Source organism: Dama dama, chromosome X (genome assembly GCF_033118175.1).
Source record: "Dama dama isolate Ldn47 chromosome X, ASM3311817v1, whole genome shotgun sequence".
In the NCBI taxonomy this organism is placed as follows: domain Eukaryota; kingdom Metazoa; phylum Chordata; class Mammalia; order Artiodactyla; family Cervidae; genus Dama; species Dama dama.
In genome coordinates, this window is record NC_083714.1 from 109,194,841 (window position 1) to 109,210,775 (window position 15,935).

The 15,935-nt window shown below is 37.3% G+C and overlaps 1 protein-coding gene across 1 annotated transcript; it reads left to right on the forward strand.

Moving 5' to 3' along the window:
- Positions 1 to 383: 383 nt before the first annotated feature.
- Positions 384 to 11,547, forward strand: FUNDC1 (FUN14 domain containing 1). The gene is made up of 5 exons (XM_061136244.1): positions 384 to 541; positions 1,242 to 1,398; positions 4,941 to 5,016; positions 9,325 to 9,453; positions 11,088 to 11,547. The coding sequence occupies exons 1-5, from the start codon at positions 514 to 516 to the stop codon at positions 11,163 to 11,165; spliced, it is 468 nt and encodes a 155-aa protein (XP_060992227.1). The 5' UTR covers positions 384 to 513; the 3' UTR covers positions 11,166 to 11,547.
- Positions 11,548 to 15,935: the final 4,388 nt, after the last annotated feature.

Here is a 15,935-nt window from a genome sequence, read left to right on the forward strand (position 1 = left end):
TAGAAAAATTTTCCATCTGTTAGTGAGCCTTTGACTGCTTGAAAAGTGTGGTTTGAAAGAGGGGTTCTCTTATCTCTTTTTAAAAGCCTCTTTCTGGTACCGTGTTACAAATAGCAAGCTGGTTTTCGTTTAACCACCGTGTGACGCCCCCTCCTCTCCAGCCCTGAGGCCCTTTGAAACAAAATACCAAAAGTTAGCTTCTGGGAATTCTCGAGGGGGAGGGGTGGGAAACCAGAGTTGCGGAGGGCAACTGACTACAACTCCCACAAATCCTTGCGGGCTGGTATCCAACCTGTCTCCCCCCTCCCCCCTCCTCGCGCCCCTCTGCCCTGCGCTTGCGCGGAAGGCCCTGCGCTTAGAGGAGGGGGCGGGGACAGGACTCTGCGCCTGGAGGAAAAAGAGGAGGAGATAAAAAGAGACCATAGACTTCCACCTGGGCCTAGAGCGGTTTTTAAAGTAGGGGCGAGAGGCGGGCGGGTTGGGACCGCCTCAGTACAGGCCGCCGGCGGTATCATGGCGACCCGGAACCCCCCTCCCCAAGGTGAGCGGCCGGGGCCCGAAGTAGTATCTTAGAGGCGGCTCACAACTCTTGACCTTGCTTCGGGCTCGCCTCTTCCTTCTCCTGTCCCAGGGATCCTGGGGGCTCTGTTTTCTTGAGGCAACCTCTTTGAGCACCCCTTTTAGACTAGACCTCCCCTCCCCTTCTTGGACCCTCCCCTCAACACAGTCCCACCTGTCTTACCTTCACCTCTCTTCCTATCCGTCTTCTAACGTTTAAGTCTTGCTGTTGAAGTCATTTCTTCTTGCTGGGCCTCTAGCCGGTTCGGCCAGTGGAAGACCCCCTTTTCCTCCCACTGATGAAAATGAACCCTGCACTGACCCTGAACCTGAGATTTGGGGGTGACCCTTCATGCTGTGAAACTGACCTACCCGCCGAGATTGGGGGAGACCCTGCTGTGAAACTGAGCCACCCCTACAGAGATTTGGGGTAGGGGTGTAACTGCTCAGCTGTGTAACTGACGTTGCCCCCCAGGCCTGTGTCTAGCTCTTTGGGAAGGGGATGCTAGGCCCTTTACTCTCCAGGCCCTAAGTCTCAGGGATTGGGTTTAAAAAACTGTCTACATCTGGGCGTTTTTAGGTGTATGCCAGTGTAACAATGAATTTTAACAGATGAAAATGTACACGACATTTTTAACTTTCAGTTGACTGTAAATGTGTTGCTTTCGTTTTCTGCTTTCAAGAATATGAAAGTGATGATGATTCTTACGAAGTGTTGGATTTAACTGAGTATGCCAGAAGACACCACTGGTGGAATCGAGTGTTTGGCCACAGTTCCGGACCTATGGTAGAAAAATACTCGGTAGCCACCCAGATTGTAATGGGTGGAGTGAGTGGCTGGTGAGAACATCCTTTTTTTGTTACATTTCACTGGGAGCCTTACTGCTGCCCTTTTGTATCTGGGCCAACTAGTATTCAGTCAGTGGTTTTACAATGTTAATCCCAGAAGAGCTGTACCTTGAGACTTTTCTCGGTGATATGATTAGTGTAATCTACACTCAGACTCTTTGCTGGGTTTTGGTGATCATCCTCCTCCTCATCCTTCCTTTGATTTTTTTTTTTTTTTTTGCCTACTTTCCCCCTTCTCAGATTTAGCAGATGTAGTGGATCTGATTCAGTGCCAGTGGGTAAAGAGGGAAAAACATAGAAGAGAAGAATTAATTATATGTAAATAATTTTTACTTGTTTAGTTGAAAACCCTGTGAGAACTCCCACAGTAAAACTAATCTCCAGGATTATCAGCCCTGTGCAAAGCAGTGTAAAAATTACTGATTATGATACAGATGGTTCTGTTAACTTTTGTGGGCCAATTTAAATTATGATAATACTTTGAAGAAGAAGAGTTGTAGAACATTGGGTCTTTGTTGGAATTACCCAGTGATAATACTGTGGAGTACATTAAGGGGGAGAGGTTAATAAGTATTAACTTCACCAGTTAACATTTCAGATCACATGATTGTATAATTGCTACTGTAGATCTAATTCTGTTATTCTTAGACTGAAAAGATTAGCCAAATAACAAGGGTCAGAAAGAAGTTTGACCTTTTATTTTGAAAATGTTCATCACCCTAGAGAATTTCTGAAGCTAGTGGGTGTGCTTAACCTGTGAGTAATCATTTTTTTCCCTTAGATTCTAGGTTAAATTCATCTTATTCATTAATTTAAATATTTACATATTTAAACTCGATAAGTATAAAGTGTTTTTTTAAATTTGTGTTTTATTTGCGCCTTGGAACAATGGTGCACTCTTTTATGCCTTTTTTTAACGCCTTTTTAAAAATAAATGCCATTTTATGGTAGAGACACTCAGAAGATTGTGTGATGAAGAGGTACAGTATTTATTCATGATGTGTACTTATTAGTACTGCTTATGAAAAAAGCCTGCAGTTAAGAGAGATGCCTGGTCAGAGCCCTGGTTATTCAGATGATTCTTCTCAAGCTGGTTATACTTTGATGCCCACAATTCAGAGCCTGGTCTTCTACTTAAATAAACTCACAGCCTGGTGCCTTGGGTGATTGGTTAATGTGAGTCCAGGCCTAAAGCCCCATCTTGAAAGAGGCTAAAAAATAATTGAGCAGTAGAATTAAATCATTGTGTGTTTTCTCCTTGTAGGCCAAACTTGGTGAGAAGCCCCATAATTGGAAGAAGTTTGCTTGGAAAGGCTAGAGGCAGAACAGGACATTAGTAGATTGATTTTAGTTTCTCATGCCATCAGGCAAAGGATAGACATGCTTGTGGAGCACAGTCCCCAGGATACTGTTAAGACCCGGCTGCTGCTTGGCTCCTTTGCTCGCTTTTCTGAGTCTTTGTTGCTGTCCCCCCTACTGAGGGACACACATGTTTGGATTATAGCCAGGTGTTGGTCCAAGAGCTGTGTAATAGGACTCATATTATACAGGTGATTTGTTGCAATGACTTTAGATTCAGTGTAATAAACATTTGCAACTTTTTAGAGTGTAAAAGTGATGTCCTACTGTGGCATATGTTAAGGAGGAATGGTTAATAAGATGGTAGCTAGTTAACAATTCAGACCAATTCAGGGCTTGATTGGGAAGCTGAGGAAATTATGTTTAGCTGTAGGTGGCTATAGGTTCTTGATCATAATAAGAAACTAAAACTGACAGCAGGATGGGTGGCTGCTAGGTGAGATGGGAGGTGTGAAGATCAGCCAGAGGGTCGTTAGTGTGATCTGGAAGCAAGGTAGTGATGCTTTTGAGGATGAAAAGAAGACAATCAAATAATATTTTGGAGAAACGCGGGTGTATAGAATTGGCAATCAGTTGGACCCCAGAGGCGATGAAGAAGGCAGTCTGAGATGAGCATGGGGTGAGAAGCCTTGAGAATAGTGCCATCATTTAGAAATTGGGACTTTAGCAAACAGGTAGTTTGGTTGGAAAGATGGTGTTTGCTTTGGGACATTTTGAATATGTGGTTCTGGGTGGCAAGAGAAGCTCGTCATGTGATTGGAAATATACATTTTCCATTTATGATGGTGTTTTAGTTTCCTCAGGCTGTTATAACAAAGCACCACAGCTAGGTAACTTAAAATGAGAGAAACTTATTCTCTCACAGGTCTGGAGACTAGAAGTTTGAAAAGTGTCAGGAGGGTTGGTTCTTTCTTGGAGGCTCAGGGAGAATTTGTTCCATGTTTCTCTCCCATCTTCTGGTGGTTGCCAACAATCCCTGACATTCCTTGACTTGTAGACGTGTGTGCTCAGTTGCTAGGTCATGTCCAACTCTTCACGACCCCATGGACTGTAGCCTACCAGGCTCCTCTTGTCCATGGGGTTTTCCAGGCAAGAATACTGGGGTGGGTTGCCATTTCCTCCTCTAGGGAATCGTCTCAATTTTGCCTCTGCCATTAAATGGCTGTCTTCCTTCTGTGTGTCTCTGTGACATATTGGATTTGGGGCCCACCCTACTCCAGTATAACCTCATCTGAATTAATTGCTTTTGCAATGAATTTACTCCAAATAAGGCCACATTCTGAGGTTCTAGGAAGGTCATAGATTTCAGGGGTGACACAATTCAACACAGTACAGAAGGCTAGAGTTGGAAATATGAGATTCCTTTGTACATTGGATCTGGAATGCTGACAGGAATAATGAACTCACTGAAGGAGAGAATCAAAAAAGAAGTATGGGTTAACATCCTTTTAGGATAGATGAGACAAAACAGGTTTAATACAGAGATAGAAATAGGTAAGGGAGCCATGAGAAATGTGGGCTGAAGTATAGTCGTGAAGGTGGACCTCTTGCTGGACCTTAAAGGGTAGAAAAGTTTTAGATATTAGATAGATGGAGCTAGGTAGAAACCCCAAGAAATGGGGATTAATAGCTTGAGCAAGAGTGGTGACCTGTTTGGAAACTGATTGGATTGGAGTAGAAGGTTTGGGTAGAGTGAGAGTTGGCCAGATGTGTGGAATATCTTGACTACATTAAAAAAAAGCCCCACAAAACTAAGCATTTTGTTATGAGGAATTTCAACTTAATACAACTGTAGAAGGAAGAGTATAATGAACCCTTGAGTACTCAACATTCAGTTTCAGTAGCCAGTCTTTCCCCTGTCAATTCCCTTCTTCTCTTCATCCCTTATTTTGAAGCACATCTCAGACAATTTAGACTATGCAGTTTTGACTAGTCTGTATAACTGAAAGGAAACATTGAGGGTTTCTGAGCAGGTGCGGAACATGGTCAAAAGAACTGGTTAAGATTTTATTAAGAAATTTTTAATAATAATTTTTATTATAATTTTTTAAAAAATAATTTTTTAAATAAGTTAAGATTTTGTTAGGAAAGCAATGAAAACTAGAAGAGAGAGAGAGTTGAGTACATCATTGATTGTCTTCTGTTTTCATCCTTTGCCATTTCTTCCACTAAAGGTGTGCGGGATTTTTGTTCCAGAAAGTTGGAAAACTTGCAGCAACTGCAGTAGGTGGTGGCTTTCTTCTCCTTCAGGTATGTCAGAGCTTTCAGTCCTTGCCTCTGCTTAACAAATAAACATTTCATCAACAGCATAACCTGTTCATACTGACAATTTAAAACATATATTTAAAGTTCACACACATTCATACACAATATATGAAAATCAAAAAGTCTCTTTCCTTCCCTGTTTCCTAGTCATTTTTCCTTCCTGGAGGAAATTGCTGTTAGCAATTTCTAACATGTTTTTTAAAACTAGGAAACCATAATAATATAGAAAGTGGAAAATTGGTCTTCAAAAATAATTTATAATCCTATTTCTGAGGCAAGTTGATTTGAAATTTTAGTCCTGTTTATGTTCCTCTAAGTATAAGGTTCAAAAACGCTTTGCTCTTAGAGGTTGTTTATCAGGATATTATCTGGCATTCATGTCTGTTTGGCATATATTTTCCCCAAAATATCATTCCCTGAAGATCAAATATAATAAATCCTAAAATTGAAAAATCTCTGGGAATGCATGTTAGCAACAATTTTGAAGATACAGAAATCTGTCAGGTTTTGAAAATGACTGATGGTCATAGCAACCAAAATCTGACTTCAGCATCTAAGCCATTGATCATGTAATAACCAGTGTCATTGCCTGATGTACAGAAGGACTGAATTCATATGTATTAAGCACAGATTTTCAGTTGTTTACTAAACAGTTTAAAAAATTTATATATATATGTTTTTCTATTGGTGGTATTATTAAGAGTAATTGCTTATCTCTTGTAAAAGGTAAAAAGAAATAATTATTCATATTCTAAATTTAGTCATTTGGATGAGTATGCCAGTATTTGCACAAAGAATTTTATTTAAGCTGACTTTTGACTTCGGTTTATATAGAACCAAGAATTAAGTTATTTATTTAGTTATCAAGAATCAAGACAGTTAATTTTATAGCTGTTTTGAAAACTCAGTTTGAAAACTCAGTATCAAAAGATGGAAAAGGATACTCTACCAAAGCAGAGTTCCCTAGAATATTCACAGATAGAATTATATATTTCAATCTGCTCTGCATGTCATTTATCAGAAGTCCATTTCAGCCCCTTCAGACCCATGTTTTGCGATTGCCATCTTCTACTTCATGTTTAGTCCATGTAATGTTTGAAGTCCCTGAGTAGAAGATGGAACTTCTCCACATCAAACCAGGTTTTCCCACCAATATGACTACCTTGAAAGCTCAATAGAAGAAAACAAAGACAAAAAAAGAAACAAATGGCTTTTAGGCTAATTACCTTTTATTTAGTCTTGCTTCCATATTTTTATTACCTTTACTTATATTTAAAGATAAATATTAGTTTGCTTACAACTTACAGCTCTTCTAGTAGCTCAGGTGTTTTCCAGTATATATTTATCACACTCCAATCTTAAAAAATAGACAGTTGGTATATAAATCTTTTAAATTCAGCTTTTTTTAAGTTGTCCATGCCCATAATTCAAAGGGTCAAGTACATGTGTAATGGTAAATACAGATTAGAATAATCCTCTGCCTCCCTCACTACCTCCCTATTTTTCCTCTCTTGAGGCAACCAGTTTGAACTATTAGCTGATTCTTAAGGTATTTATTTCCTTTTTCCTAAACAAATTAATTGGACATTTCTTTGTCTTTCAGTTTGAGGAATTAACTGTTGGCTTCCCATTATGTAATATGGGAATTAAGCTATCATTTATTGAACTTCTGTGTGCCCCAACCCCCACATATCTGAGTATTGTTATTTCATAATTGTGTTAGATCATTACCTGGAGTTCACTGAGCTGGATTCTGTAAGTTAATGTCTTTAACTATGTTCAGGAAGGTTTTGGCCATTATTTCTTTGAATATTTTCTCCTATTCTTGCTTTTCCTTCTGAACATGACTCTGACTTATGCATGTTAGGCTCTTTGATAAGGTTCTGAGGTTTTGCTCATCTGTTCTTTTCAGTCTTTTTTTTAAGATTGTATAATTTCTAGTGATCTAGTTTCAAGTGCACTGATTCTGTGTCATCTACCTTCTGCCATTTATCCAGTGAATTTATTTCAGATATTTTTCAATTCTAGAATTTTCATTTAGTTCTTTTTATATTTTTCTGTGTTTCTGATGAAATTCTTATCTTTTCATTGATTGTAAGTGCAGTTTCCTTTACCTCATTGAGCACAGTTATAGTACTGCTTTAAAGTCCTGATAATTTCAGTATATGGGTCATCTCAGAGTTGGCATCTGTTGATTTTCTTTTGAGACTAGGCCACATTTTCTTGCTTTATTGTATCAGGTAACTTTGGATTTTATCCCTGAGCATTGGGAATGTTATGTCATGGAGAGTCTGGATTCTGTTTTATTCCTCTGAAATTTGTTAATGTTTTGATTTTAGTAGGCAGTTAACTTGGTTATATTCAAATTGCAAACTCCATTTCATCTGTGGTAGAGAGTGGCTCAAATCTCAGTTTTTTTCTTTTTTAGCCTCAGCCGGAGTACTTCATTATGCCCCATGGATGTGTGGGTCAGGACTTGGTAGAATTTACACCCAGAATTTGGGGCTTCCCTTCTCTAGCTGTGTCCTTTCTGGCAGCTGTTCTCCTGGGCTCTGTCCTCTTGTTCTTCAGGCCAGAAAAATGGCACGTTCTCTATTCAGCTTTTAGCCACCCTGCAACTGCATCGTGTCCTCAAGATAAAGCCAAAAAAATGGGCAACTCATCTTATATTGGTCTCGTCTTACAAATTTCAACTCCTCTTAAAATCTGCTTCCTTTTATTATTCTGGCCCTTGTGTTTTAACCAGGGTTTATAGTTGCTGTCTATGGGAGGGACCTTAAGGTTCATCATCACTTCTGGGTCTATGACCAAGATTATCATGTAAGGTATTGCCAGGAAAACCTTTCAGTTGCCATTTGCTTTGATTATCACTCTGTTTTACTGAGGCTAGAGTTAGAACTGATATAAGGTGAATAAATATAGGAAGAAATGGAGATAGATAGATTCTTCTCTGGAGTCATTCACAGTGAAAATGGAACCTAAGATTCCCAGCCTATTTATATAAAGTCAGATATTTTTATAATTTGAAGTATTTTATGTGTGAAAGTGAAAGTTGCTCAGCCGTGTCTGACTCTTTGCGACCTCATGGACTGTACAGTCCATGGAGTTCTCTAGGCCAGAGTACTGGAGTGGGTAGCCTTTTCCTTCTCCAGGGGATTTTTCCAACCCAGGGATCAAACCAGGGTCTCCTGCATTGCAGGCAGATTCTTTACCAATTGAGTTATTTCGTACTTAAAGTGACGCATTAAGAGATTACAAAGAAAGCATAAACTTGGTAGAAGTGATTTATAATGGTATACAATTGTTTACTACTCTTGTGATTCTTTACATGTTGATTGTACTCTTTGAAGGGATGACTTACTGTACTGGCTTACAAACATGCTATTGTTCCTGTTCAGATTTTGCTATGTCTTAGTAGCACCATATCAGACATTAGGGTTAGTAGGCATTTAGCTGTAGTTTTATTAAAAGTATTTATGACATGAAATTTGTGTAGAGCATATCTTCTTTTATATTCCACTTTCAAAAGCAGTTACCAGAAAAAGTATTCTTTTTTTTTTTTCCAGAAAATGTATTCTTAATTTGACTGAAGAGTGAGTTAGTGAAGAGAGTTTATCAAGCTTATTTAATGACATAAAAACTGATTGGCTACTGATCTCTTATATTAATCATCTGTTTAATTAAGGGTACAAGTCTCTGCCTTTTTAGCTAATTCTTAAATTCCCAAAATTCTGATCAAATTGTAGAATAGTTGTGATATAATTTTTGGAATCTTTTGTCATTAAGTACTGTACTTTTCTTAACATAGTGTTCATCACATCTAAATAATTTTGTATGCTTAAGTCTGTTTTCCCTAATGGTCTGTAAGCTCTCTGAGGGTGGGGACTTTTGTCTTCCTTGTTCTTGGCCATAACTTGGAGGCCTAAAACAGTGCCTGGCACAGAATCGGCACTCTGTGTATTAATGAATAAATTAGTGAATAAATTATGCTTTGTTACACATAAGCATCATACATTTCTTGAAATCTAAATGTTCATATAGGGGCTTCACTAGTGGCTCAGATGGTAAATAATCTGCTTGCAGTGCAGGAGACCTGGGTTCAGTCCCTGGATCAGGAAAATCCTCTGGAGAAGGGAAGGGCTACCCACTCCAGTATTCTTGCCTGGAGAATTCCATGGACAGAGGAGCCTGGAGAGCTATAGTCCATGGGGTTGCAAAGAGTTGGACATGTTCATATATTGTACTATCAACCTAATAGGTTTAAAATTAACCATTTTTATTACATTTTTGCAGATTGCCAGTCACAGTGGCTATGTGCAGATCGACTGGAAGAGAGTGGAAAAAGATGTAAACAAAGCAAAAAGACAGATTAAGAAACGAGCAAATAAGGCAGCACCTGAAATCAATAACATAATAGAAGAAGTAAGACAATGTGTATTTTTGGCTCCTTTTTTTTTAAATGGATCTCAGCAGAAAATGCAACTAGGGAATATGATCTTTAAAAAAAAGATTGGTGTTTCTGGTCATGTCTAGAGTGTTAAGTAAAATTTGGGATCAAGTCACCATTTAAATCACTCTTATTTTTTTTTAGTTGTTAACTAAAGCTACCTATTTTTTTGTGAGGTGGAATAGTTTGAAAATGTATATATTTTATTTTATTAATATATTAGTTTTATTAATGTTTTTATGTATATTTTGTCTGTTTTATTCTTACTTTGTTTAGAACTGAATTGAATATTCCTTTGCTTTTATTTTAATTCTGTCCTTTTACTTTCTCCAACTTCTATTTTGAAAAATTTTATATCAGTTGAAAAGTTGACAGACAAAAACAGTAAATACCCAAGTACTCTTCACCTATTCACCAGATTGTTTGCATTTCACATTTGCTTTGTGTGTGTGATTTACCCTTTTTATTCCTGAACTATTTAAGACATTGTGTTTTTTTATTCTTTAATACTTCTGTACATATGTTCCAAGAGTATGGATATTCTCCTATACAATTATGCTTATGAATCCCCCCAAACTTAATGTGATACAATAGTATTTCTTAATATACAGTTAATGTTAAAATTTTTATATCTTCCCCCCCCCCCTAATTAAGAATTGCATAGTGCATTTGGTGGTCATGTCTCTGAAGTCTCCTTTAATTTTAAATGGTTCCCTCATCTGTTTTTTGTTTTTCTGAATTTCATGACACATTTTTGAAGTATCTAGGCAGAGTATCTCACAGTCTTGCTTTGTCTAATTCCTTCTTCATGATTTTATTTGGGTTAAACATTTTATCAAGGTGTTATTTTTCTGATCCTGTATATTTTTTCCTACTGGCTAAGTGGACTGATTGTTAATAAATATCATTGTGCATGCTGTGGGAATTTATTAATCATCTGTGTCAATAATTTGCTGAATGGATCACTTATGCCCACACTATAGGGAGATTTCTTTTCATCTGTGAGAATTTTGCTGCCCATATGCCTGTTATCTCAGAAGCAAGAAGCTTCTGGGCCTGGCTGGGAGCTCTAGGCTCCTTCAATTTGTAACGGACAACCCTGGCGTCTTGCCTGATGGTTGGTATCTGCAATAGTAGGAACACAAGAATGTTTGCTGAATATTTACTGAATTGAGGAAAACATCTGAAAAATAATACTCAGCTCTGGATTTAATAATTAAGAGTATTTTTAAAAATTTGTTCTCTTTTTCTTATTATGGTAAAATATATAAAACATAAAATTTACCATTTTAACTATTTTTAAGTGCACAATTCACTGGCATTAAATATATTCACACTTCCATGTAATCATTACTACTATCCATTTCCAGAACTTTTTCATTATTCTGAATAAAAACTCTACCATTAAGCAGTAACTCCTATAATTAACCTGTCTCCCTAGCCCTTGGTAACCTCTGTTCTACTTTCTGTCTTGATAAATTTGACTATTTATGTAAGTGCAAATTATAATAGCATTGTCTGTTTTGTCTGTTTTATTTCACTTAGTGTTTTCAAGATTTATCCGTGTTGTAGCATAATTCAGAGTATTTTTCTTCAAACTTTATTTCAGGCAACAGAATTCGTCAAACAGAACATTGTAATATCCAGTGGATTTGTGGGAGGCTTTTTGCTAGGCCTTGCATCTTAAGAAAATGGATGTTCTATCACAGTGAAGTCACCTCTGAGAAGAGAAGTGGTGGTGACAAGATGGTCTCATCATTATACATTGACAGATTCTCCAGGATGACAAGAAACAACTAGCTGGACAATACCCAACTCACTGCTTAGCATTTTGCCATCTGAAATTTAGCAGACTAGTATCTGCTATAAAATAACCTGTATGGTATGTGTATAATAGTATCCCTGAGCAAAACATGGCTTTCATTATTTTTTAAGAATTTGTGTTTGTTTAAAATTTGCCTATAAAACACTACTATTGGATGTAGATATGGAGAGAAAATGAGTTGTTGGATGTATTCCCCAGTAAAATATTATTCTCATTTTATTTAAATAAAATGTTTTCCATTGTGCTTTTTTAGTATAGTGCCAGTAATTAAAACTTTGTATTATAGCTTCAACTGTAGGGCTGACATTTTTTTAAAGATATGTTTGCAGTACACTGAAGAACTGTAACACATTTTGTGGAAGGATTTACAGATAATAGAATTATTAAAGATATTAAGCAAATTTAATACCAATTTTTAGGTTGCTTTTTCCTACAGTTCTTACTTATTTAATAACTATAGTAAACAGTTTCAAGAAATTCTCTAGGAAAATACTACATATCTAAAGCTCTTTTTTGTTTTTTTTGATTCCTGTAGTTGTAAAAATACCTTCTTGTATGTAAACTTCTAAATTATTTTTATTCATTTGTTTATCCTGGCAACCTGGATAGAATTAATTATTTTGAGAGTACATAGAGTTGGGTCACTGATTCATTTTATTAACTTCGAGTGAATCTCGTTTTTCATTTTTAAAAATCCTAATTAATACACTGACCCCTTCTTTACAAAGAGGTAAAAATCATTTTAAAATACTTAGTAGTGTAGTATAGATTTAAGGCTTTCAGGTTTTTTGGTAGCATTATGTTGATTCAACACTAGGCCAGTTGACTTGTTTCTCAGGACCAATATCACAGGTGGCTCAGTGGTAAAGAATCTGCCTGCAGCACAGGAAACACAGGGATACTTGGATTCAATCCCTGGGTCAGGAAGATCCTCTGGAGAAGGAAATGGCAACCCAGTCCAGTATTCTTGCCTGGAAAAATCCATGGACAGGAGCCTGGTGGGCTTCAGTTCTAGGTTAGAATTGGGAAAAAGCACAGAACAATGGGTGTTGGAGTCTTCAGGTTGGAAAGACTTGGTGATGTTCAGATTATCTCCTTTGATAGGAAATCCTTACAGTATTTTTTGTGTATTATAAACAGGTGTTTCATATTTTCAAGTTTGTTCCAGTCTTTGTCCTTTCACCCTCATGAGACTCCTTAAAATTGAATGTGGGATTGATCTTTATTTTCTTCTTTTACTCTCATTAGTGCCTCAGATAAAACACTAAATAAAACTTGGACTCTCTTAACATGAAGTGATTTTGCTTATAAATACTTAATTTTTCTTCTTTGAGCTTTTCTCTGTTTCTTCCTTGCCTAGCTTTTCCTTACTGTGAAATTAAAAGGGAAAAGTATTCTCCATTAGGTGGAACCTTGGCTGTGCTTCTGTGTGCTCTGTCTGCCTGATACCTTTCATTTGGTGCAGTGAGGCAGGCTACTATAGGGAGCTCAAGTAGCTGGCTCAGTTTGTTCATCTTGGAAATATAAAGTGTCTCTTCTCTATATGATACATTGGGAAAGTGGGGGGCACAAAAATGACTGCCCTCAAATGGAGACTAAATATTCTTATATGAAAAGTTACATAATAAAAAAGGAGAACCTGGCATATGATTTAATGGCAAATGAGTTGTAACCATAACTACTTTCAGAGTCCAAACATGAATGAAAAGTGAAAAAGAACACCTCATTTTTACCTATACATTTCCAAGTATTTTTTGATTGTTGATTTATATACCAAATGCAAAATACTATCAGTGTTCTCCATACTGTCTCCTCTCTGTTGGTGCCCCTTATTCTGCCTCTTGTCTGTGCTGTTACCCCACGAGGTTGTATGCTACTTGAGGCAGTCATATGTGGTGTTAATCTATAACTTGTGACACACCCCTGTGTAATGCTTTGCTCAGAGTAGGTATCCAGCCAGTGTTGTGAATGAGTATGTGAAAAGCGTATTACTGTCCTAGAGTTAGTGTTAACCTATAGGAAACCTCTGAAGGTTCTGAATCAAGCTCCATCAGAAAAGACTTGGTGGGGCTCAGCCTGAATGAAAAGCCTATGGCCTGCCATTGTCGAAAATGGGGGTTTTTATGTTTGAGGGCATAAAGGTTGTTTGCAAGATTTATTAAAACTTGAGTATGTGGAATACAGGTATTTTGTGGCTTAGACTTTGGAAGATATATAAGGACATTTTGACTGATAGTTTTTTTTGTTTCTTTTTGGTCTCACCACATGGCTTGCAGGATCTCAGTTCCCTGCCTGATGATTGCACCCATGCCCTAAGCAGTGAAAGTGTGGAATCCTAACTGCTGGACTATCAGAGAATTCCCCATTTTGACTAATTTTTATTGTTGTATTCTTAGAGCCCTCCCCAATCTCCCTCACAAAAAAAGATGATTTTTAATGTTTTCTTAAATATGCTTATTATAGAAAATACATAGCAAAAAAATATGTTGATAACATCTATCTAGAAATGATTATCTGTATTTTGGTACATAACTTTTGGAATTTTTTTCTATATACATATGGACATGTGTATTGTGTATAAAAATTGAGTCATAGTTTATATACTTTTATAAATAGCTATTTTCACTTATAAGTATCTTTTTATAATAGGTACATTTAATGGGGTCACAAAGAGTCAGACACAACTGAGCAACTAAGCACACAAAATAGGTACATTTATGATGACAGAAACATTTAAGTGCCCACCCTCATCCCCTTTTATGAGACAACCATTACGAGAATTTCTTTATACATATATTGGTTTTTTTTTTTTTTTTGGTCCAAGTTTGGATAGTACATATTGGATGGTCACTCTGAAAGGTAAAGAATTTGGTGTACACTCACTGTCCCCTCCCCCTTTTTTGATTGCTAATATGTTTTTAGTTTTTCTAGTAGATGCCTTTATTACTTTAAATATGCTTTTTCTGTCCTAAGTTACCAGCTTTACAAAATATCTGCTAACTCCCTGTTAGTAAAGAAGAGGAAAATTTAAGTGCACCTCCTCCCTGTTTCCTCTGGCTTCCTGATTTTTGTTAAATTATTACTTTTAATGCTACATTCAAATGATAGGATTCTATACAATTATTAAGAGGAATGTAGAGCTATATAAATTTGATCTAGAAGATTCACTTGTTAGTGGTAAAATCAGGTTACAAAAAGTATGACCCCACTTTTTAAAAAAACTGCAGGTGAGCATAAGTGTGCACACAGATCTTCAGAGGCTATCCCTGAGGTTAGTATACAGGATTTTCATGTTGTATTTTCAACATTTTTGTGTCATCTGAAGTGTTTACAATGAGTACATGTTACTTTATAGGTAGCAAAAGTTGTTTTTTTAGAACCAGGAATCAATAGGTTATTGCTATTTTAGGGGGTTATTTCTGCTTTGTTCAGTGAATTTATTTTTTAAGTGATTTTTGTGAAAACAATGCAATAGTTCAAGAAGTCAAGTGGTATTTGACTAATTCCAGTACCTTTCTTATTACATTTAGTGGCTCTTTTCCTACAGAAGTTTCAACTACATTAGTTGTTTCTCTTGGTATTTACTGAAACCATATTTCCTGGACTTTTTTATGGTAAATAACTAGACTTGGACTTCCTATTATGGTAGATGTGGATTTAGCTCTATAATACTTTCTTTTTCCTATCTTTGTAGTAGCAATTTATTAAATTTCTACAAAGTTTTATATATTATGACAAATATTGTTTACTGTTGAATAAGGGCATAATCTATATGTTCATTTATGTGACTGCAGCCAGAATCCTGCATTAGCCTGATCCTGCAAATAGCTCTGCAGCATGAAGGGCACTGTGGCTGGCAGCATAACAGCCCCTCCTTGCCCCCAGGCAAAGATGTTCATGTCCTAATCCCCTGAACCTGTGACTACATTAGGTTACATGGCAAAAGAGTGAAGGTTGCAGATGGAGTTAAAGTTGCTAGTCAAGTGATCTCAAAGAGGTTATTCTGGTGGATCTTGGTGGGCCCAGTGTGATCATGAGTCCTTAAAAGAGGAAGAAAGCAGAAGAGCATCAGAAAGAGTAATGTGACTATGGAAGAAGAATGATCAGGCAGATGTTGTTGTGGCTTTGAAGACTGAGGAAGGGGGCTAGGAGCCAAGGAAAACTGGTGGCCTCCTGAAACTGGAAAAGGCAAGAAAACAAACCACCCCATTGCTTCCAAAAAGAGGCACAGTTCTGCTGACACCTTGATTTTAGCTCAGTGAGACCCATGTTGGACTTCTTACCCCCACATCTATAAGATAATGAATTTGTGTTTTAAGCCACTGTGTTAGTGATCATTTGTTATAGCAGCAATAAAAGCTAATACTGGCATCACTTGAGTTGTGCCCTCTTGTGGCAAGAGAGCTAGTTTTTTGTATTCCCCTATCAATCAGGCTTAGTTTTACTCTTACCTTGGACATGGGGTATCTCTTTACGGCTGCTCCAGCAAAGCGCAGCCACTGCTCCTTACCTTGGACAAGGGGTATCTCCTCACGGCCACCCCTCCTGACCTTGAATGTGGAGTAGCTCCTCTCGGCCCTCCTGCGCCCGTGCAGTGTGGTCCACTGGAGAAGGGAATGGAAAACCACTTCA